This window comes from Hermetia illucens, chromosome 1 (assembly GCF_905115235.1).
Source record: "Hermetia illucens chromosome 1, iHerIll2.2.curated.20191125, whole genome shotgun sequence".
Taxonomy (NCBI): Eukaryota; Metazoa; Arthropoda; class Insecta; order Diptera; family Stratiomyidae; genus Hermetia; species Hermetia illucens.
This window is the reverse complement of record NC_051849.1, coordinates 64,310,320-64,331,728: the sequence shown is the minus strand read 5'-3', so window position 1 is coordinate 64,331,728 and position 21,409 is coordinate 64,310,320. Positions and strand designations below refer to the sequence as shown.

The 21,409-nt window shown below is 42.0% G+C and overlaps 2 protein-coding genes across 5 annotated transcripts in view; one reads left to right on the top strand and one right to left on the bottom strand.

Annotated features, from left to right (window-relative positions):
* LOC119652307 overlaps positions 1-21,409 on the top strand; it is a 710,323-nt gene that overhangs the window by 605,930 nt on the left and 82,984 nt on the right. The gene's annotated exons all lie outside the window — the stretch shown is intronic.
* LOC119656124 (GDP-D-glucose phosphorylase 1-like) lies at positions 13,461-15,016 on the bottom strand. Its single transcript, XM_038062795.1, has 4 exons — positions 14,741-15,016; positions 14,295-14,678; positions 13,799-14,108; positions 13,461-13,743 (listed from the first exon to the last, which is right to left on the bottom strand). Exons 1-4 carry the CDS (start codon positions 14,912-14,914, stop codon positions 13,589-13,591), a joined length of 1,023 nt encoding a protein of 340 aa, XP_037918723.1. The 5' UTR covers positions 14,915-15,016; the 3' UTR covers positions 13,461-13,588.

Sequence of the window (21,409 nt, the reverse complement as noted above, 5' to 3'; positions counted from 1 at the left end):
TAAACCTGTGGAGGTATTGGCGTGTCGTCTCTCCAACCACTCCTTGATAGCAGGAATTAGCCTGTGAGTCCACCAACCCTTTCCCGAGCGTTCCCACTTCTCTTGTCATCTATTTATGGATCTCCCCCTCTCAGGCTTCTTCGTCTGCGGTAAGGGAGAGATTGGCTTCGCATTCGCCATCTCATCTGCGAAGATATCAATCGGCATCATTCCAGAGATAACGAATGCTGCATTATCTGAGACAGTCCTGAAGGCAGAGCATGCCCTCAGTGCTGTCCTCCTGTATGTGTCAGTTTTCTCAGAAACGGCTATACCGATTGACGCGAAATTTGGCGAGAAGGTGGAAACTGTGAACGCCCAGACATACAGTGAGTGATATCCTTCTACGTTGAGATTAAGGGGGGGGCACATACATGCAAAAGAAAAGTATAACATTTTTTTCAGCGAATATAGTTATGTTGGGTATGAAATGAAAGTTTTGACATTTTTTAAAAAGGCGGTGAGTGGGAGGTGTGGAAAATGATGATTTCTTTCATGAACCCATTCTCAGAAACTACCCAACCGAAAAATCTGAAAAAAAATCATGAATTTTCCTCTATACAGTGTCCAGGTCTCAACATAATCTCCATGCCGATATCTGCTCAAAATAAGTTGATAGCTCATAGAACGACCGCTCCAGTCGTTGTATAATCTAACTTAAGGAAAGCGATAGGATCCAATTGTAGTAGGATCAAATCACTTGTGGGTAAAGGGAGTGAGGAACCTTTGTGTAAATATTTGAATTATAGAAAAGACTGTTGTTTCTATATCAACGTTATAATCTCACTGATTTTTCTTAACCTAACAAAGTGTATTTATACATAAATAATCTTAATATTAACTGTGTGAAAAATAGATAATGTTTACATTGCAAATTTACTTGGCATGTGCATTGATTTTGATGGGGTCAGCTATTGATTGAAGAAAAAATTGAACGATCGATCCAATTACATTAAATTACATTTGGATCGGAACGTTATGATAAATTGAAATATGCTAACTTTAAATTTTTTCTAGACGAAATGTGAAACCGGAATGTTGCAATTGATTTTAGTATATTTGAAAATTTATCGATTAAATTTTGAATATGATTATTTTATATTGATATTATAAAATATTGGTACAATGTTGAATGGATTCAACATATTGGGGGCCGGGCAATGAGCTCTTCAAATCGTTCAGATAGCGGCACGTTGTCTTGTACTTCCTCTGTTTCCTTTTCGTTTGATGATTGTGGACTCGGCCTTATACTGAATCGTCTTTTAATCAGGAGGTATAGGAACAGCATAACCGCTGCCACTAATAGCACACTTGTAGCAATTGTGATGAGGTTCTGGTGATGAATTTTTTCCAGAAGGACCTCATGCGATGTTTTATTTCGTGTCGGTAGCTCAAAGCTTGCATCCGCAACTTTCATTATGATCGTATCGTTGACGGGATGACTAGTGAAATTCTTTGAAGTTAACCATGGAACCTCCTTCATATACGTTTGCGTAACCTTCTTCGTTTTCGTGGTGCTCGATCGTAGATTCATGCCCTCGACTGTTGTAAGGCAACCTCCTGCTGTTTTTATTATGCCGACATCCTTCAGTAGAACTTCGAATCTTTCGCCAGCGCAGGAAATCGAGGCCGTTATTGGTTGAATTGTAGTGAAAAGCCAGGTATTCGGCGCTGTCAGCTCAGTCCATTGCGTTTCATTGACTATCGTTGGCAGTAGCGGACACCTGGATTTGCCCGGTCGGTTGTAAACTTCATCTATAATGCAATTAGGAAAACGATTAATGTTCTTTGTCAAGGTAGGTGAACAAAGGTAAACTTCTTCGATGATTTCGCAGGAGTCAAGTCCCTCTTTATCCAGCTCGAAATACGCTTCTTGGTTAAAATTTACGGCAACTAACGATGTGGAACTTCGAGGAAAAAGGAACTGGTTCGGTTGCAACCTTTGTGGAACTGCTGTGACGTGAAGAAGCTCATAGCTGTGGACCTCTACAATATAAAAGTACCCATATACAATGATGTCCTCTTGGGTACGAATAAGATCGGTTCGGCTTTAAGGTCTTTTGTAAATAGTGAACTGTGGTCCAATTTGTGTTGAGACCTCGCTGATCGTCTTCGTCACCATCGCCATAGTCAGGAAGCTAAGTATGTTACCATGTCCATAGAGGCAGTCACTAAATTTTGAATATTTGTCCGCCAACTCGTCGTAGTAATTTATAGCAGCCAAATAGGCTGATATCACCTGTACGCCTATAGCCGCATGGTCCACCTTCGAGAACCATTTTTTCATTGAGTTTACAGAATCTATGACCTCTGCTTGTTTCTTGCTAAATTCGCTCAGCTTTTGAGTGGTGTAAAATTTCATGTCATCTATGCGAGCGTTGATTAGGATATTCTGTTCAGTTGCCGTCTTTAGGGTCATCTCTTGATTTCTTTGAAGTGTTTCAATATCTCTGTAGACTTCATCGTTAACCCCGAATATTGCTGTCATGATTGTTCCGAAGACTCCTTTTCTGTCTCGTTTTAGAACTCTTGGAATATCTGTTAATTCGTCGATTTGCCTGGTGAGTTCATTGCGCTTGGAAGTTAAATGTCGTAGTAATACGTCGCAATGAGTGGACTGAAGTAAATCTTGGGTCATCTGGCACATCTCCTGGCTCTTGTTCAAAGTAGAAGCTATTCCGTCTAGGTCTTGGTTGACGTTTTTCAGAGGAAGATCGACTTCTAGTCTCAGTTTTCCTCTAATGATTTTTGCTGGTTGTAGTTTCTCAACGTAGTATCCAGCTTGAGGTTTCCAGATTTTATAATACTCTGTGGATGTATCCTGGGTGAAAGCGGTTGCGAAGGTAAAAAATAGAATGGCGATGTTTAGCAGTGCCTTCGCCCAAGTGCATGGTGCTATTTTGGGTTTTTTCGCTCGTCTCGGTTTCCGGTTAGCAGTTGATGGGGACGTTGGTTTTGGAGGATTTTTACCTCTTCGCGGAACAGGTGGACGTTTTCTGATGGTGGTTGCTGGTTTGTCGCTGATGGACGGTCCTGGAGTGGGTTCTGCAGGAATGTCATCTGGTAACGGACAAAGGTTAACGATACCAATTTGTTTACACTTGTTACCATGGTATCGTATAGTGACCACTCGCACCTTCCCATCTTGTCCTGGGTGTACCTCTAAAATGCGAGCCAACGGCCATTTCGTGGGAGGAGTTTCTCTTTCTCGGATTAATACCACTTGACCGCATCGTAAGTTAGGTGATTCTGCTATCCATTTGTCCCTCTTTTGAAGAAGATGAAGATATTCGTAGACCCACCGTTTCCAGAATATCTGATTAATTTGTTTCAACTGTTGCCAGCGATCATGTAGTGATTCATTCGTTATGTCGACTTCTGGAAGGGCCATCAGTGGTCTGCTAACCAAAAAATGTGCCGGCGTCAATGCTTCTAAATCGTCTGGGCTGTTCGATAGTGGTACAAGTGGTCTCGAGTTGAGACATGCTTCTCTCTGGCATAGAATTGTTGAGAATTCTTCAAAAGTTGGCACGATTCTACATTCGTCGAACACACCTTTTATATGCCTCTTTGCAGATTTCACGCCGGCTTCAGTGAAATTTGTGCCATGGTCGCTATATATTTCTTTGCATAGACCTCGTCTGCTGATGAACCTTTTGAATGCAGCTAAAAAGGCCTCAGTAGACAGGTCACTAACTAATTCCAAATGTATGGCCTTGGTGACCATGCATATAAACAGGCAAATGTATCCTTTTAGGGTTGCAGTGGATCGTCCTTTAGACATGCGTGTTCTAAAGGGTCCAGCAAAGTCGACTCCACAGTGCATAAATGGATGGTCTGGATTGATACGAACTGCTGGATAGTCACCCATCAGCTGAGTAGCTGGTTTACTGTTCTGTTTAAGGCAGGTCAGACATCGGTGTAGTTCATGTCGAATACTTTTTTTGTCATTTATGAGCCAGTACCGCATCCGTAGGTATTGGCGAACCATATTGACGGTACCATGCATTGTCCTTTCGTGAGCTTCTCGAATTAGTAAATGGGTGACATGATGACTGGGCGGCAAAAGGATCGGATGTCGGTAATCATTGTTTACATTCGCGTTGCGAAGCTTGCCCCCCACCCGTCGAATTCCATCGCGGTCGATGAACGGATTAAGACTTCTCAGCCTCTTCTTTAGAGGTTTTCCTTTCGTAATATCGTCGATTTCGTCCGAGAACTCGTTTTGTTGAATGATTCGTAGGATTCTCAACCGACTTTGCTCATATTCGTCTGCCAATATGGCTCCTTTGGATTTCGTCGTAAATCTCGTGCAATACGCTGTGATTCTAACCAGTTTGGCGAAATTGGAGTAGCGTGTTAGAAAGTCGTCGTCCATTGTATGATAATTCCAGAAAAGCTGAGCAGTTCAACCGGTGGTTGATTTTGCGAAAGCCATGTCGGACCTTCCCACCATAGCTTGTGTGTTTTCAGTTCTTGCGCTTTGATGCCTCTTGAGGCGCAATCGGCAGGATTTTGTTTTTATCTAATGTAGCTCCATTTCCAAGAACTCTTGCTAAGAAGTCTTATTTTGCTCACTCGGTTAGCTACATATTTTTCCAGTTTTACCAACTCCTTCTGCAGCCATGCAAGAACAATCTAAGAATCGCACCAACAATATACTGGAACGCCCTCGAGAGATAAGGTAGTAATTGTCAACTCCATAAGCTTGGCTAGTTCTTCCGCCCCGTTGAGCTCTCTCTTTGGTTGCGTTGTATTTGAATTTAGTGGTGTTACTCTAGTCTTCGCCCATAAAAGGTTAGTAGTCCTTTTCCCATTGGTATGACGTGTCTTAAGGTATACGACCGCTGCGTATGCGACTTCTGATGCGTCGCAGAAACCATGCAATTCGACTGTATCCTCAATGGAGTAACCAGTCCAACGTGGGATACAAATCGATGGTAAAACTGAAAGCTCATCCTTTATCTGCCTCCATTCCGTCAGGATATCATCAGAAGGAACCTCGTCCCAGCCGATTCCGGTTTGCCAGACTCGCTGCATTAAAATTTTCGCTCTTATTGTAAATGGGGCTAGCCATTGTGATGGATCATATATTGAGGCGATATTGGACAAAAGCTGTCTCTTTGTTATTTTTTCGGATTCGCTGAATTTAAGTGGTTTAAATTTCAAAATATCGTCTGCTGGATACCACTGTATGCCCAATGTGTTAACGGTCTGATCATTCGATATTTCGCAAATACTGTCTTCCCGTAATTCAGCCGGTATGTTTTCTAATAACTCCTTATCGTTCGTTGCTCACTGACGAAGGTTGAAACCACCAGCTTTTAACAAGGCTACCATTTCCTCTTGCAATTTCATTGCCTCTTCTTTTGTTCCTGCGCCTGTCATGACATTATCTACATAGCAGTTTTCTTTTAAACGTTTTGCTGCTAATGGGAACCTATGGGCTTCGTCAATCGCAAGTTGAAGCATCGATCTAATCGTAGTATATAAATGATCATTGAGGCTGGACCCAGAAGTAGTTTTTGCAGAGGCATTGAAAACCACTCTGACTTTTGTCGTTTTACTTTCGGCCTTTACCACCGCATGGTGTGGGAGGTAAAAAACGTTTCTATCATCCCCCACATATGGTGGTACCTCTTTCATGTGGCCTAAATCTAAATATTCTTGTAGTACCTCATTGTATGCTTTTTTCAGCTTTGGATCTCGATTCAAGCGTTTTTCAAGTTGTTTGTAGATAATCAATGCCTTGTTCCGAGAGTTCCCCAGTGGTGGAATTTTGTTATCATCTTTAAAGGGGAGTGCTACCAAGTATCTTCCGTTTGGTTCACGGACGGTTGTGGATTGATAGATTATTTCTGGGATTTCTTTTTGATCAGACTGTTCTGTTTCTTTCTCATTCATATCAAAGAATCGTTGCATTTTTTGTTGAAATTCTGCAGTTGTTATGTTAGCTGATGCCTTGATCAAGTTATTTGTTATTATTGGAATTTTTCCCAATAAAACCTAGCCCAGCTTGGTTTTCTGGGCAAGAAGAACTTCTCCTTTTTTAATTTCGGGCTCAACGATGCGCTCATACACATCGGCCCATAGTATTGCATCGATATTCATTGAATTTTCAAAGTTCGGATCTGCAAGTTGCAGAGTATTGACCCATGTCGGTCTTTCCAACTTCATGGATTTTTCTGACAGTGTCATGTTCAATGACGGCATTATGTGCATATCAGTGGATAAGTTAAACTTATTTTCGTACGTTGACGAAATGTGCACATTAATCTTTTTTCTTATTGTAGCAGCATGTATGCCGCCAATACCTGTGATTTCTGCCAATACATTGTATTTTTGCAATCCCAGCTTATTTGCTGCGGCTTGGGTTATAAATGAAATTTGTGAACCGGGGTCAATTAACGTTCGGATGGTAACTTGACCGCCGGTCTTATTGTTCACCTTGATTAGTGCAGTGGCTAGTATGACCGTATATGTTTTTTGCGAATTTTTTTGTTTAGTTGCAAAATTAGAATTTATTGGAGAATTTTTATGAAGCAATGTATGATGCGGGCCATTGCACTCGAAACAATGCAATTTACTTTTGCATTGTAAACTGTTTCCATGTGACAAGCAGTTTAGACATAAATTTTTGCTGTTTGCAAAATCAATTCGTTTTTCGACCTCGAATTGCTTGAATTTCTCGCAAGCAAATAGTCTATGTTTACCCTTAGAGAATGCAATTGGGTTTTGCGGTAGCAGATACGAGAAACGATTTTTTCTTTTGTTGCGGGTGAGTAAAATTATTTTTGTTTTCGAAAATTGTGGGCTTTTGTTTTATTGTGGATAACAGTTGATATCTCTTCAGTAGAAAAGAGCATAGATTTTCGACGGATGTGAAATCTTTGTTGGTGCCCAAATTTTCTTCGAATAATCTGAGTGTTTCAGTGTCGAATTTTCGCATGATAATACGAATTATGATGGGATCCCAATGGCTAGTCGCGCACCCCAAATTTTGTAGACCGGCAAGGCAGTTTCTGATTGTATTGTACATGGATATGACATCGTTTGTGGATCTATAATCCAGCTTTTTAATGTCCAGTATTGAATCTAGGTATTCGGTAGCCACCTGCCGAGGGTTGGAGAAACGTTCTTCCAGAATAAGAAGCGCAGCTTCGTAATTGCTACTTGTGAGCTGGAGATGTGCCACGGCTTCTTTCGCTTCTCCTCGAAGATAACCCAGCAAGTATTGTAATTTTTGGATATTTTTTAGAGTTCTATTCTCGTGAATGACTGATTTGAATAATTCAATGACTCCATTCTCCATTCTTTACTAAGACCGGTAAAGAGTGGTATCTGGATTGCTGGGAGTTTCGGTAAGTCTTCACTTAAGTAATAGCGCTGATTTTCATTGGCAGACGGAGTAACTGCCGTTGCAAGACCTTCCGGTCCAAGGCTAGTTGGAATTTTCGTCGGTAACTGATACCGATCTTTTTCCATTAGGTCTTTAAATGAGGCGAACTTGGCTTCCACCTCCTTGTATAATTCGAAGTATGGATCTTCTGGATCCAATAAGAGGAGAAGCTGTTGATGATTCGAGCGAAATATCGAAACAAGCTCGTTAAGCCTGTTGATTTTCCTCGAATAGTATTCGTCAGTTTTACGCGAAGGGCCATCCTTCTTATAATTTCTTTCTATGATTTCTCCTTCTTTCGCGATGTCCTGCTGGTGTTTTAGTAATACTTCCGCCATTTCTCCGCTATTTTTGAGGGTTCGATTGACCTCTCGTTTGGTAGGCTCGACGGACCATTTGTTGATAGCTTATAGAACGACCGCTCCAGTCGTTGTATAATCTAACTTAAGGAAAGCGATAGGATCCAATTGTAGTAGGATCAAATCACTTGTGGGTAAAGGGAGTGAGGAACCTTTGTGTAAATATTTGAATTATAGAAAAGACTGTTGTTTCTATATCAACGTTATAATCTCACTGATTTTTCTTAACCTAACAAAGTGTATTTATACATAAATAATCTTAATATTAACTGTGTGAAAAATAGATAATGTTTACATTGCAAATTTACTTGGCATGTGCATTGATTTTGATGGGGTCAGCTATTGATTGAAGAAAAAATTGAACGATCGATCCAATTACATTAAATTACATTTGGATCGGAACGTTATGATAAATTGAAATATGCTAACTTTAAATTTTTTCTAGACGAAATGTGAAACCGGAATGTTGCAATTGATTTTAGTATATTTGAAAATTTATCGATTAAATTTTGAATATGATTATTTTATATTGATATTATAAAATATTGGTACAATGTTGAATGGATTCAACAAACAGTATATTATATTTTTGGGGAAATTGAATAAAACCCCCCTTAAGTTTACCCTTGAGTTATAAAAATTTGTGGAAATATAGACTCTACATGTTATCCCCAAGTTCAATCAAAATCATACCATTACTAACCAAGTTACAGTAGCCCAAAGTTTACTTTACCGTGTAAATTTACTGCAACTAAATATCAACATCACACTAGAGTGAGTAGTCTGACATGTTAAATGCATATTCATAACGGGCTAGGAACAAATGGTACACTTCTGCACTCAAATTTACTCACAGAAGAAGCAAACAAAACCTTTCATATCTGAAGCACCGAGTTTCCGGTTTTCCTATTTGTTTTTAGATAAATTCATCTTTATTTTCTGGTGCAGATAGCGCGGCATTTTTGCCAGAATGTTCACTGGAATCGTTTTCGCAATAACACATGCTGCCTCGCCTGTTTTGTTCTGAAGGCCCTTCACACCTTTAACGCCACTAAACGGAACGCCATGGTTCATCTCCTTCGATTGTTCAAATACGCTGGTGCTTCCTCCCAGTTTGTCGCTGTTTATAATATTACAGGGCAAACTATTCCGGCCACATATAATCTACGATTATCTTTCGGGCCTCCAATGCTGATAAGCTGGTATCCCTTGAAATTGAACTTCACGTCAATCACCACCCCCAGGTATATGGAAGGAAGTGATAGTGTGGCCACAAATTCGAATACTAGTCGTATTCCTTTTCCTAAAGTTGGTAACCAAGATCGGAACCTTTTTTTGCTTGGCGAAATCAAGCTTCACCATCTCTAGCCACACTTTTATCAACATCTTGCATGATGACAACAATAGCCAATCCCCAAAACCGAGTATCATAGCCTTCTTCGGCACGGGCAGGAGATGGACTTCATATTACACCACATTCCACTGGAGGTACACTGAGTTCTGTGGTGCTCCTACCATGACGATATACTACCTAACTCCCTTATCTGTATAGTATCAAAGTGTTATTTTCGAGAGGAAACTTTCGAGCGGCTTAGTCAATTATTGGAGGACATCACCTTGTGAGCCAGCTACAAAACCATGCCCATGGCATCGATTGGCCATCCCTATATTCTATGATAATGCATATCTTCTGTTCACTCCTCTGTGGAGTATAGCGCATCCGCAAAGTCCTTTTGTTGTTATTATTTTTTCTCTATTTAATTTTCAGTATTTTAGTTTCATTTTTATCACACTTAACGCTGTGCAATTTGATAAGCTTCCAACAGCGAGACAAATATAAAGCGAACATAGACACTCGTGACGACTGGGATTCGAACCCAGAGCAGCACGATTGAAAAAGTGGCGCTCTACCCCTTAATATCGTGCCGTCTTATGTTAATTTTCTCGATGAAATAAAGCGAAAACAGAAAACACCGAACTTTTCACTTGCAATGCATTTGTGGCTCTCCCACCTATCGGTTGCCATTTTCGCATTCTAATGAACATATCCACCGATACCAGGCCCGTATGGCGACTTGGGTTATTCCGGATTTTCTCAGGCCAGATGACACCGGCAGGTACAACTGTTAATGAAGGCTTGGAGAAACCTTAACTCGATATTGAGGTATATGCATTGCCAAGTTTTGGACATAACTGAAAAGCGAATCTGACGCTGTTATTGTGTTCATTTCACATTTAGCAAGGAGTCTTTTTAAGCCTTAAATTCAGAAAACCCGAAATGAAAAAATCTTTGTCTTTAACTCAAGTCATCTATGGACATATACGTACTTATATACTGATATTAGGCAGTTTTATTCTGATAAGTCTTTGGAACTTCTCATTCATTGCTTTTATTGTCCTTGCGTGGCAGTTTGCTGTAAATTAGTTTCTGCGTCTAAATTTCTCCACAATTTTCTTAATCGAATTTTAGTAAGTGTTTGGAATTGGGTTCAATTAAGCCAATGACAACAAGTTTAGAAATTTTCAGATTTCTCAGAGTGGTTAATGAGATAAAAGCTTCTGGATTTTACCATCTTCTAACTGATTACAGGCTTTAATTGATTCCCATTCCCGTTAAATTGAAAGTTAAAGGGATTTTTGATGACTCTGAAAGTGAAAGTGAAGGAAATCCATTACTGTTCTCTTCAAAGCATCATTTCTGAATTAAGAAATAACAGATGCCATGATTTTTGTAGTCCATGGAAAAATGGAACCTATCTGTGGAGCTTTTTCTCATAAATATGAAGTGAAATATACTATGACTACTATACTATGATGTCTAGACAAAAAGGGGTGAGGAATTCAGCGACAATTTAAAGAATGATAATGAAAATAGGGTGTAGTTTTTCTGTGGGAACGCAAATAGTGATTGCGGGTGAAACTTTTTCGTCAAGTGACTCAGAACCGTAGAAAATATATGTACTGATTCTTTTCGGGGTTTTTCGGGAAATTTGCGGTACTCCTCCACTATCCTACGCCAAGTAATTTTAGGGCGATCCATCTGTCAGCTACCTTGGGGTAGCGGGTTTCATATGGTGGCATATTCTGCAACGGAATCGTCGACATGGTCTAATTTATCAATTGCCATCTATGTCTTCCAATTATCTTGTCCACAGGGGTTACTTTCTATGCGCTGTTCCCATGTAACAGCGGAGAGAAAACATTCGTGTATAACCGCTATAACTTGACGTTGGTTTTGAAGTACCTGCACTGGACAGAATAGCAAAGGGGGCGTTTAGCACTGTTAATGTTTCAGTTGGTAATAAAATCGATTTATCATCTGCTACCACAAATGTTCTTCAGTTTGGATTCGTGTGCTCAAGCAATTCAATTTAGTTCAGTTGAGATTTTCAAATTTGAAGGACTCTGTAGTTGTAGGGTCAATTTCAATCGAAGTGACATTATAGCCATTTGTTTGTGAAAGAGGCCCCGCTTGTAAGGTTGCGATGGGCGGGTCACCTAACCTTTGTAGGTCAGCATGGTTCTGGTCGGATCACTATCTCGTTGGCATAGTGCTCCGGGCTGGAATTACAACACCACCTACAATCCCCGCTGAGAACATGGTGAGGGTGAATACAGAAGCCATTCACAACACAGCCCCTCCGTAACACCTATAAGGGAGAAATGGATGGAGACCTACCAAGAACTCCGTCGAACAGAGAAGCGACTTCACAGACGGAAGAAGGAAGTCTGGGAGAGTCTTATACATTTCGATGCTCATCCTGCCGAGATAAAGAGGGAAATCCGATTTCCAGAATGGGCATATTGGAGCGATGGGTTGAGTATTTTGATGAACTGCTCAACAACCTAAATATTGGCGAGTTGAAGGTCCCGCCAACTGAAAACGACGGACAAATGCTGCCACGACCAAGCATAGAAGAAAGAATTCGTGCAATATACCGGTTTAAAAATCATAAACCGCCAAGAACCGATGGAATTACAGCCAAATTGGTTAAATATCAACTAATGCTCAAAGCGTGGCACAGCGGATCGATGCCTGACGACTGGCAACTAGGCATTATCTGTCTCATACATAAAAAGGGGGATATCACGCAGTGCAGCAATTATAGAGGTATAGATGAGTACCATCTATAAGATATTCTCTGCTATCTTGCTAGGCCCATATGCCGAGAATATCATTGGCCTATACCAAAGAGGCTTCACTCCAGACCAATCAGCAACAGATCAGATTTTCTCTTTGGAATATGGCCATCAGTTGCACCATCTTTTCATCGACTTTGAAGCCGCCTATGACAGCATGTCCGGATGGCTCAAGTGGTTAGAGCGCTGGGCTGTCGTAGCGGAAGGTCGCGGTTCAAATTTCGCTGGGGGCGGAGGAATTTGTTATCGTGACTGGATGTCGGACACCAGTCGACTCAGCTGTGAATGAGTACCTGAGTCAAATCAGGGTAATAATCTCGGGCGAGCGCAATGCTGACCACATTGCCTCCCACAGTGTACTGTGGTGTACCGTTACGGTCTTGAATGAAGTGCTCTAATACACTTCAAGGCCTTGATCCAATATGGATTGTTGCGCCAACGATTATTATTATTATTATTATTATGACAGCATAGCCAAGATAAAACTATACACGGCCATGAGAGAATTCGGTATCCCGACGAAATTGATAAGACTGACTAGGCTGACCCTGACCAATTTGCCACGCCCGATAAAAGCAGCAGGATTACTCTCAAGACCATTCAACATCAACAACCGGCTAAGACAAGAGGATGCCCTATCGATGCAGACGTAAATGCGACAGGCACCATCCTCTTTAAGTCCACCCAACTATTGGCCTACGTTGACGATGTTGACATTATGAGAAGAACAACCCGAGATGTAGAGTCTACCTTCATTCAGTATCGCACTAGTCAAACGAAAACAATAAAGATTGGAAACTAGAGCTTTGAGACCGTTGAAAGTTTCTCCTACCTAGAGTCGAAAAACACAACCGATAACAGCTACGACGATGAAATCCGCGCACGGTTGTTGTCAGCCAACAGAGCCTCGTTTAGCTTCCAAAAACTGTTTCGCTTGAAATGTTTCATCATAGGGTCAAAGCTCTTGCTGTACAAGACTATGATCTTGCCAGTCCTTATGTATTCCTTGGAAAGCTGGGTTCTTAGCAAGAAGAATTGTGAACTCTTGGCCGCGTTCGAGAGAAGAATCCTCCTAAGAACTTTTGGCCCCCTACATGAGAACAGACGATTCCGTGGCCTACATAACGATGAAATCTATGAACGATACCACGACCGTCTGGTTGTGGATAAAATCCGGCTCAACAGGTTGCGGTGGCTGGATCACTTAATGCGCATGGATGAGAATGATCCAGCCCAGAAAGTCTATAAGGGCTATATCTATGGTAGAAAAAGAAAACGAGGCAGACCCTGTCTGAGATGGAGCGATGGCGAAGGTCAGAACGTCAGACAGCTTTTAGGGATATCGAATTGGTAGACCTCGGCGCAAAACCGGGATGTCTGGAGTTCCTTATTAAGGCAGGCCTAGACCGGATACCGGTTGTTGCGCCGTTGATGATGATGATGATAGTTCCGATCCTGGTCCACATTCTGCGCCGAAAACAATTAAGGGACGTAAATATAAAATAAATGATAAGAGGGACGCCTAACGATCTAAATTTAAAATGCTTTTATTGTGAAACTTCAGTATAATTTTTTCTTCAGTTCTGATAATTTTTCATCCATTAAAGCAGAATTAAGATAAACTGCTGTATCTATTTCCAAACGAGTCCCTTTAAATTTGTCCGGACGACTGCCGTCGCTTTTGCCTGTGTGGAAAAAATTTTGTATTGGTAACCACGGCTAGAAGTCGGTCGAAGGCCCATGACTGTTGTTCCTTTATAGCGTCCAAAATAGTTTTTTCGTCTAGAGTATCATATAGTTGGCTGTCTGCAAATTACCTCGTTTGAAGCAATAACCTCTGATTCCATAAATGTACACTCACTTGGTAGTGGAAAGAATCCAGCATATTCACAATAAGATATGTTGAGTTCATTCACATCCTTTATGAGCTTTATCTCATTGCGTGGAAAAATGAAAATCCTCATTTCCTTGTTGTGCTCGCATTTCGCCAATGTAATGAACAAGTTATGCGGAATGGATTTGTCGATCATATATCGGACTAGTTTGTAAACACGTTCGGCGGATTCGGTTTCGAATTCCTCAAAAGTTGAATCGTGCAATACGAAGCAAATGGCTCTGACGGCGTACTTGGGACTGAGGCGGTAGATTCCTGACCGGAGCCTGGTTATTTCCTAGAAATAGATTTATACGGGTTATACTCGATAGGAATGATCTCTTGTATAATTAAGGATTTAGGACGGTGCAAAAAGGGACTGACTGACTGGTTGCACACTTCAAGATAGAAGGTTAATTCCTTTTCCTTCCACATCACAAGGAAATTCAAAATGCTAGCAATCCTTTAGACGGGGAAGACTCACAGCTGTTTGAACGAAATACTCGCTTGGCGAGTAGATAAGATGCAGATGCTGATGATTCACAGATGCTCCAGCTCCGGGGCTATTAAATCCAACTTTGTAATCCAAAGTATTAAGGACTCGTACTAATCGGATTGCAAATTGTATTGCCGCGAAAGTCAGAATTTGCGGAAGTTTTTCCTCCAGTTTCAGGACCAGCAAGCAATGATACCTTGTGACCGGGCTAGCATTGATGAGTACCGACACAATATAATCCTTGAATTTGATGCCTAATAACTTCTCCTCTGGCTTGATAGCGGTAAAGTTAAAATCCTCTTCATTAACTGGTGGTTTCAGGGTGTCCATTACCATTGGTTTACGTCGTTTTGTACCGCGTTCAGCATTCAACTGTGAATTTATTTTTAGTGACGTCTTCAAGTGAAACTTCAATCAAACTCAAACGTTCCTACTTCAAGTATATATCCGTACTCCCCATCAATTATACGCCGTTTTTGGACGTTCAGTTTGTAACGGAAAAGGTCTGGAGTTTGTTCGACTTCTACCCAGCGTGCTTCAATTTCAGGGCGAATTTTGCGTGCTTCGAGAATGTTATCCAAATGATAGATTTTCTGACCTGTGGGCATTTTAAAATTTTGTTGAAAAAATATGTTTGCCGAAATTTATGGTAAATACATTTTTATGAAATTTCACATTTGACAATGAGTGACATAGACGCTGTCTAAAAGAAAATTTGTGACACTGATATTTGTAAAGAAGAACTTTCATTCTGTTTGGATCTGCAATTGATGTTTTTGAGAAGATAGTGCCAGTCATTCTATAAACAGGTAGATGTCAGTCATCAGAATTTTGCCTCAAACAGGTGGAATGTTAACGTATGAGGGTTAGAAAGAATGTAAGTGTTCATAGTAAAAAACTCTTCGATTACTAGGGAAAATAATTTCCGAGTATTACATATATATTTGCAATTTTTTGCCCATAGTGCGTTAACTACGCCTACATGTGTTTCATCTCCCTTCAGGTTTTTTCCACTTTTCTGCGCCAAGTGATTCTGGCGCTATCTTGGGGTAGTCGATTCGATTCGGCTTAGTCCATAACACATCAACACGTCTATAGGTATCTGGTTCGTATGCTGACCAAGTTCTTCATCCAAAATTTGTCAGGCCCCAGTACCTTGGTGACATAATGTAGACAACGCAGGTTTGGAGCTTTTACGTGGCAGTCACTTTCCATATAACAACCCAAAAAGAACATTGACATGGAACAGTCTCGATTGATATTGAAATAACTGAATTTCCAGAGTTTGGACGAGGCAGTTGCTATAAGCGTGCTATCAATCTAATGAAAACAGCATTCACTGATTCTCCAGTAGCCACCCCGAGGAGCGCGATTAGCGCTGTGGTGTTCCGTTTTGATGCCACAAACTTCTAAGACCATGGTTGGTGTTATGAGAGTATAGCGGCAGAGTCCAGCTGGCTCAAATCTTCAGAGCCAGCCCGGAACCTTCACGAAGGAAGACAGGTCTCCAATCCTGCAGCTAGAGATCTTTCTGAAGTCCCAAAAGAACGGTTTACCTAGAGCTGGGTAATCGTAAACGAACGGCCTAAGGGTTTCCTCCACTTCTCCGCAACGTCGGTAATGCGAATTGTAAGATGTGACGAGTCTGACGGCAAGGCACAAGAGTTCTCGCGAGTTTTGTTATAAGCGGGCTAAATCCTCCTTGACATCTAAGGTGCACGGGTGCTAAATAGTGCTAGTAGACTGCACCCTTGACAATGGCCAGCGGAAGGCAGACTGTACTCGCCGAAGGACTGCCAAGAGCAGAATCCTGCCTGGGCAGTCCGCCAGACCGTTAATTCCCCTCTATGTTACCGGGAACCCAGAAGGGCGTGATGTTGGGCTTCCGCTCAGACTGTTCAGCACCGCCCCGGTGTGTGCAGAAACGCCCTCCGCCGCCGAGTGCAACACCATGAAGGCCACTTGGTCGTCGATCAGAATGGCTATGTTACACCTGGGACTCGAATCATGCCCCAGTCATTGACAGACTTCCAGTATCACCAGTACTTCCGCTGGGAATCCATTGGCGAAACCTGCAATACCATACGACTCGGAAACACGGTGTCTATTCGAGACAACCACGCACCGACTCCACAGACCATCTTTGATCTGTCGGTGAAGCATACTGTGTCATACGAGGTTAGACAATTAAGTAATGAGACTGATTCCACAAAAACCGTATATTTAAAAATTATTCTACAATTCTGCCGTCCCCTTCAAAGTAGTTCCCTTGGGCAGCTATACATCGATTTCACCTCGTTTTTCATTTTTCGTAACATTTTTGGAACCCTTCGACTGAGATGGGCGAATAAGGCGGCTGTTGCAACACGGCGATCCCTTTAGAGGTTAAATACTGGGACACGCTGAGGGCGGTGTGGCACGGCGCGTTGTCGTGATGAAGGGTCCAGTTACGAGCGATCTTTCGAGTACTTGGCGATAGTAGCCTTGATTTACGGTTTGTCCCGGTGGAACAAATTTTTTGGAAAAATTTTGTTTCTCCATTTTCGTGACGAGCACCACCAACACACGTCTACTCAACACGACATAGCAGGCGAACTAAACAAGCTAGAGCGATGGTGAATATATCCATGGAGAGGGGAAAGATGCCGGGGAAGTCAGTCTCATTACTTAATTGTTTAACATCGAAGCTTTGCGACACGCCGATAGTCTTCCACAAAGTCCTGGTTGGGAAGTCCACAGCAAAGTTTCTAGTGATAGTCCGTAAGGAATTCCCAGATTTCCTTAGGAACTTCGTCTAGGATGATAGTATGGCCACAGGGCTTCGCTCTACAGAATTCGGACGTAGACTGATGGCACTGCACGCTATAACGTATTTAATGTAGAGGTCTAAGGGGAGGAGTTGTAGTAGGAGTACATTGGCAGCATCTGTCGGGCAGAACTGCAGTGTGCCTTTAGCATCTGCACACGCTGTTCTTTGAATTTTATTAAACTTCGTTCTATTGTACTTTTTGCTGAAAACTTGCCACCATACAATAGAGCCGTCCGTGAGGTTTGAACGCACCACAGCTTTCCCGGAAGTTTGCTCACTTTCTCTTTTATTTTACGCCGCGTAGCTCTACAGCGAACCAATATTTGGCCATTCTCTCTTAATACGTGGCCTATCCACTGCCACTTTCGCCTTGTGATCATAACGTCCGCGGGAATCTGGCCTGCACACCAACGAAATTGTGCATTTTCTTTTTTTAGTCGACCAAAGTATCCTCATTTGACGCAGATAAATGGATAAAAGTTGTGAGCTTTTAATTAATGTTAAGTTGGTGAAAAAGTAATGCGGTATTTCTTGAGTAAATTCAAGTGTATTTTTTATTTGTTTAAAATAAGTAGAACCAGTCGAAATATTGTCCATTATTATTGACGGTCTTTCGCCATGTTTCTAGTAGAGCCATGATCCCATGCTCAGAATTTCTGTGACTTGCGCGCAAAAAACTGGGATAAATGATTTCACAGTTACCTTTTAGATTTAATTTCTTTCTCCCTGCAGAGTTTTGAAGAGACCGGAATAAATGGTAATCTAAAGGTACAAACTCAGCAGGGCTATACCGCGAAGGGGTCAAAATTGTCCAGCCAAGTTCCTCCATTTGACGGGTAGTCAAAGATGTGTGTGGTTGTTCTGCTGGAAAAAGACGTCGCGGAACTTGGTCTCGTTAGTTGTTGAATCCGAATCAATAGTTTGGCCAGGCCTTAGCAGGTCTTAGTGGATGATTCCTTTGTAGTCCCGTCATGCGCAGAGTAGCACCTTCTCATTCGTCGATTGGCTTCGCGCCTATCTCTGGAGCTTCTGATTTCTCGGACCATTTTCACTGCAATTCGCTATACGTCATCTATTTCTCACCCCTCGTTTCAACAACTGCTTGTTTTTGAACTTTTTCAGCAGCTCATTGCATGCGGAAATTCGGTTGATTAATTTCTTTCGCTCAGTTCAGTTCGGAATGCGTATTGTTTAAAACATTATTTCCTGGGCTGCGTAATTTTTTCTCGGTAATCTAATGCATTCTTGTCCTTCAGGCGGCCTTCCAAGAACCGATTAACAAGTTGTTCAGTGTCATCAAAGGTGAAAACCAACTCTACTTTTTTGGAAGGATGAAGCGCATCTATTGCGAGGTTTCTCATCAATTGACATCTCACTTTTTTTGAAACCGAAAAATCATCAATCACAACTGTTATAGTTTCTTTCTTTCTTTCTTTTTTTGCTAGTGTTCTCGAGAAAGTCATATTTACGGCCGTACTCGCTGAAAACAATCATAGCAAAAATGACGAATGTAGGAAGTAACAGTTACAAACAAATCATACAAGCTAAACAGGATTCAGAAATAGTTATTGGTGGTATATCACGATATTATCAAAACTTCGCTTCTTATAAGTTTTGTTTGGCTTCTTTCCTCGTAGAATGCCATTACATTCTACGGCTTATTAAGATATTCAGGAATGGGCTCGGGGTGAAAAATATGCGGGCCCATCTACTAATACTCGCGAAAACTCCGCGAAAGAGGGCAATGACCTTCCTTCCTTCTTCGGTAGACCACCTCTACAAGGAAGTACTATTAGTTCTTCAGAAGAGATACTTAAGGTAGGCTTGATGCTCTGGAAGACGCTTTCCTGGGTACGGAGCTGTGGATCCTGGTTGGGGTTGACCTTAAACTAGGACACTTGAATGGGGTATGTCTCATCCAGATTCCAGAGGGGACGGATTTTCGAAATGGTGGCGAGAACAGGGCTCGTAGTTTTAAACACCAGATCGACGCCAACATTCTGGCGCTCAGGCTGCGTCATGTAACCTTGACGTCGGAATCATGGCGGCTAGTGGCGACTTCTGACTTTTCGGTAAGCGACTATCATGTTCGAAGTGGTTGGAGCTACCTCTCGGTGTGTACCAGCCCGGCGCTCTGTGCGTGGAAAGGCGAAGGTGGTAGCCTTGTACTGAAGAAGGGAATAAGTTGCTCCCGAAATATATATTTACGTTTAAAACCAGAAATTGTAGTTTGGAGAAAGCTACCTCTTGTCTATTAATAAAAGTAGAGTCATGCTGGAGGACACTCCGGGGGTGCTGGTGCTGCAAGTTGCTTGCCTGAAAGAGGGTATTTCTCTTTCCAGCTGATAGATGGCGAACCTTGCGCTGGTTAGCAAAGGGAAAGGAGACCCTAAACGGTCATGTGCTTGACTGGCCGGGAAAGTGTTTGAGAAATTCATCAGGAGCATGCATGTTGCCGGGGACTCCAAGACATTTTTTTATTTTAGAAGATCCACGGTGGACGCTGTCATGCAAATTATGGATACGGTTGATCAAGTCAGAAATGTCTTTAATTTCGTAAGATGGAGAGCTATGCTAGACACCCTGGGCAATTAATTCTAAGTGCCGGGTTATCCCTTGCGGATATTCAGGGATTATCTGTCAAACTGCTCCCTGCTCTACGCGACGCGATCAGAGGAGGGTAGAGATTACGTCGGGGGTAGCGTAGGGATTCATTCTAGGGTAAACATCTGAAATACTTCTTATGATAGTTTGCTAAGACTTGAAATGCTAAAAGAATCGCGCCTGGTTGTTTATATAGATGTTGCAGAAGCAGACTTTGCATATTGGTGGGACGGGTATGTTGGCAAATAAAGCGATACGTGCTGCCGAAGACTTATCCTGACGGGAGTTCGGTTTTAGAGCAGGGAGATGCAAGCCGCGGATGCGGTCCATCAAGCGGAGGTACAGAGCCGATGAGCAGACTTGGCATATTGATGCGGCAGGTAAGCGGATGGAAAACTGCCCCTGGTTCCAACTTTGCGCTGGGAAAAACCGAAGTAGTCATTCTAACTGAAATGAGAACCCCGACCCTGCATCTCATAACAATCAAATCAAAACCCATGGTTAATAAATACCTTGGATTTATATGCGATTCAAAGATAAGCTTTTCCGAGCAAATCAAAGCAGCAGCGGATAACACTGCAGCTGGAGTCTCGGCCTCAAGTCGGCTAATGGTAACATTGAGGGTGCTACATTTAGCAGGCGGCGTCATCTAATAAGTGCAACGTTGTCTGTTCTGCTCTATGGCGCAGAGGTATAGGCTGGTGCTATGGGCAAAGAGGCGTATCGTAATCACCTTGCGCAAGTATAAAGATGCGGAGCTTTGTGGGTGACGCCTGCCTATCGTCCTATTTCTGGGCCGGCCGTGATAATGATCGCCAGAGTGATTTCCGTTTCCCTTCTTGCTAAGGAGCGTAGGGCTACGTAAATACAAGCGCAATAGAAAAGACTCAAGTGAAGTAGTTGTTCGTGAAGAATGGCAAGAATGAGTGGTAACTCCCTTGGCAGAACGAGTCAAGAGGTGACACTGACTACTCACGCCCACGGAGGTTTTACGCATTAAGTTCGGGTTCTTTCTATCTTCGATAGTGCTACAGCCCAAATCGACCCTTGGCTCTGGGATGCAATTATCTTGATTCAAAGACTGCGTCCTCTAGTTAGAAAATCTTAGAATTAATCTGCAATCTGCGTCCATTGAGTCCTCCCAACGTTTCCTTGGCTTTCCTTTTAGTCGGCTACCATCGACTCTGTCTTTCAACTCTCGTTTTAGAATCCTTCCCTCGTGCATTCATTCGATGTGGCAACTCCATCGGAATTTTTCGATTTTGACGAGTGTCGATGTTGTTGGGTCGTCAAGTATTTCATACAATTCATGATTGTATCTGGTTTGCCTTTCCGAAGACTTTTCTTTTAAAGATATCGATATGCTTTTCCGACATCTGCCCAAGGTCCACGTCTCGCATCCATACAACAGCACGGACCATTATGGGGAAGACCGCATAAAATGCTTTATGAGCAGTAGTAATCCGTCTTTGGATTTCGTGTTTTTCGTTTCCGTCCTTCGAGAGTAGGGCTCCTAGGTAGACGAATTAGTCAACCTGCTCCAAATTATGCTCGTCCATTGCAATGTTTTTTATACTAGCAGCCGCCTTTCGAGTTTAGATTATGTATTTTGTATTAGTTTTCATTTCGTTTTTCATTGACCTTGAGCCCCACTTCACTCGCTGTTGACTCGCATTGCTGCAACACTTTC

Coding starts and splice junctions, on each gene's coding strand:
- LOC119656124 (XM_038062795.1), bottom strand. CDS start 14,914: ATGCCCACAGGTCAGAAAATCTATCATTTGGATAACATTCTCGAAGCA. Junction 14,679..14,740: donor AGTACGGATATATACTTGAA/GTAGGAACGTTT, acceptor ATAAATTCACAG/TTGAATGCTGAACGCGGTAC. Junction 13,744..13,798: donor TGGATTCTTTCCACTACCAA/GTGAGTGTACAT, acceptor GGTAATTTGCAG/ACAGCCAACTATATGATACT.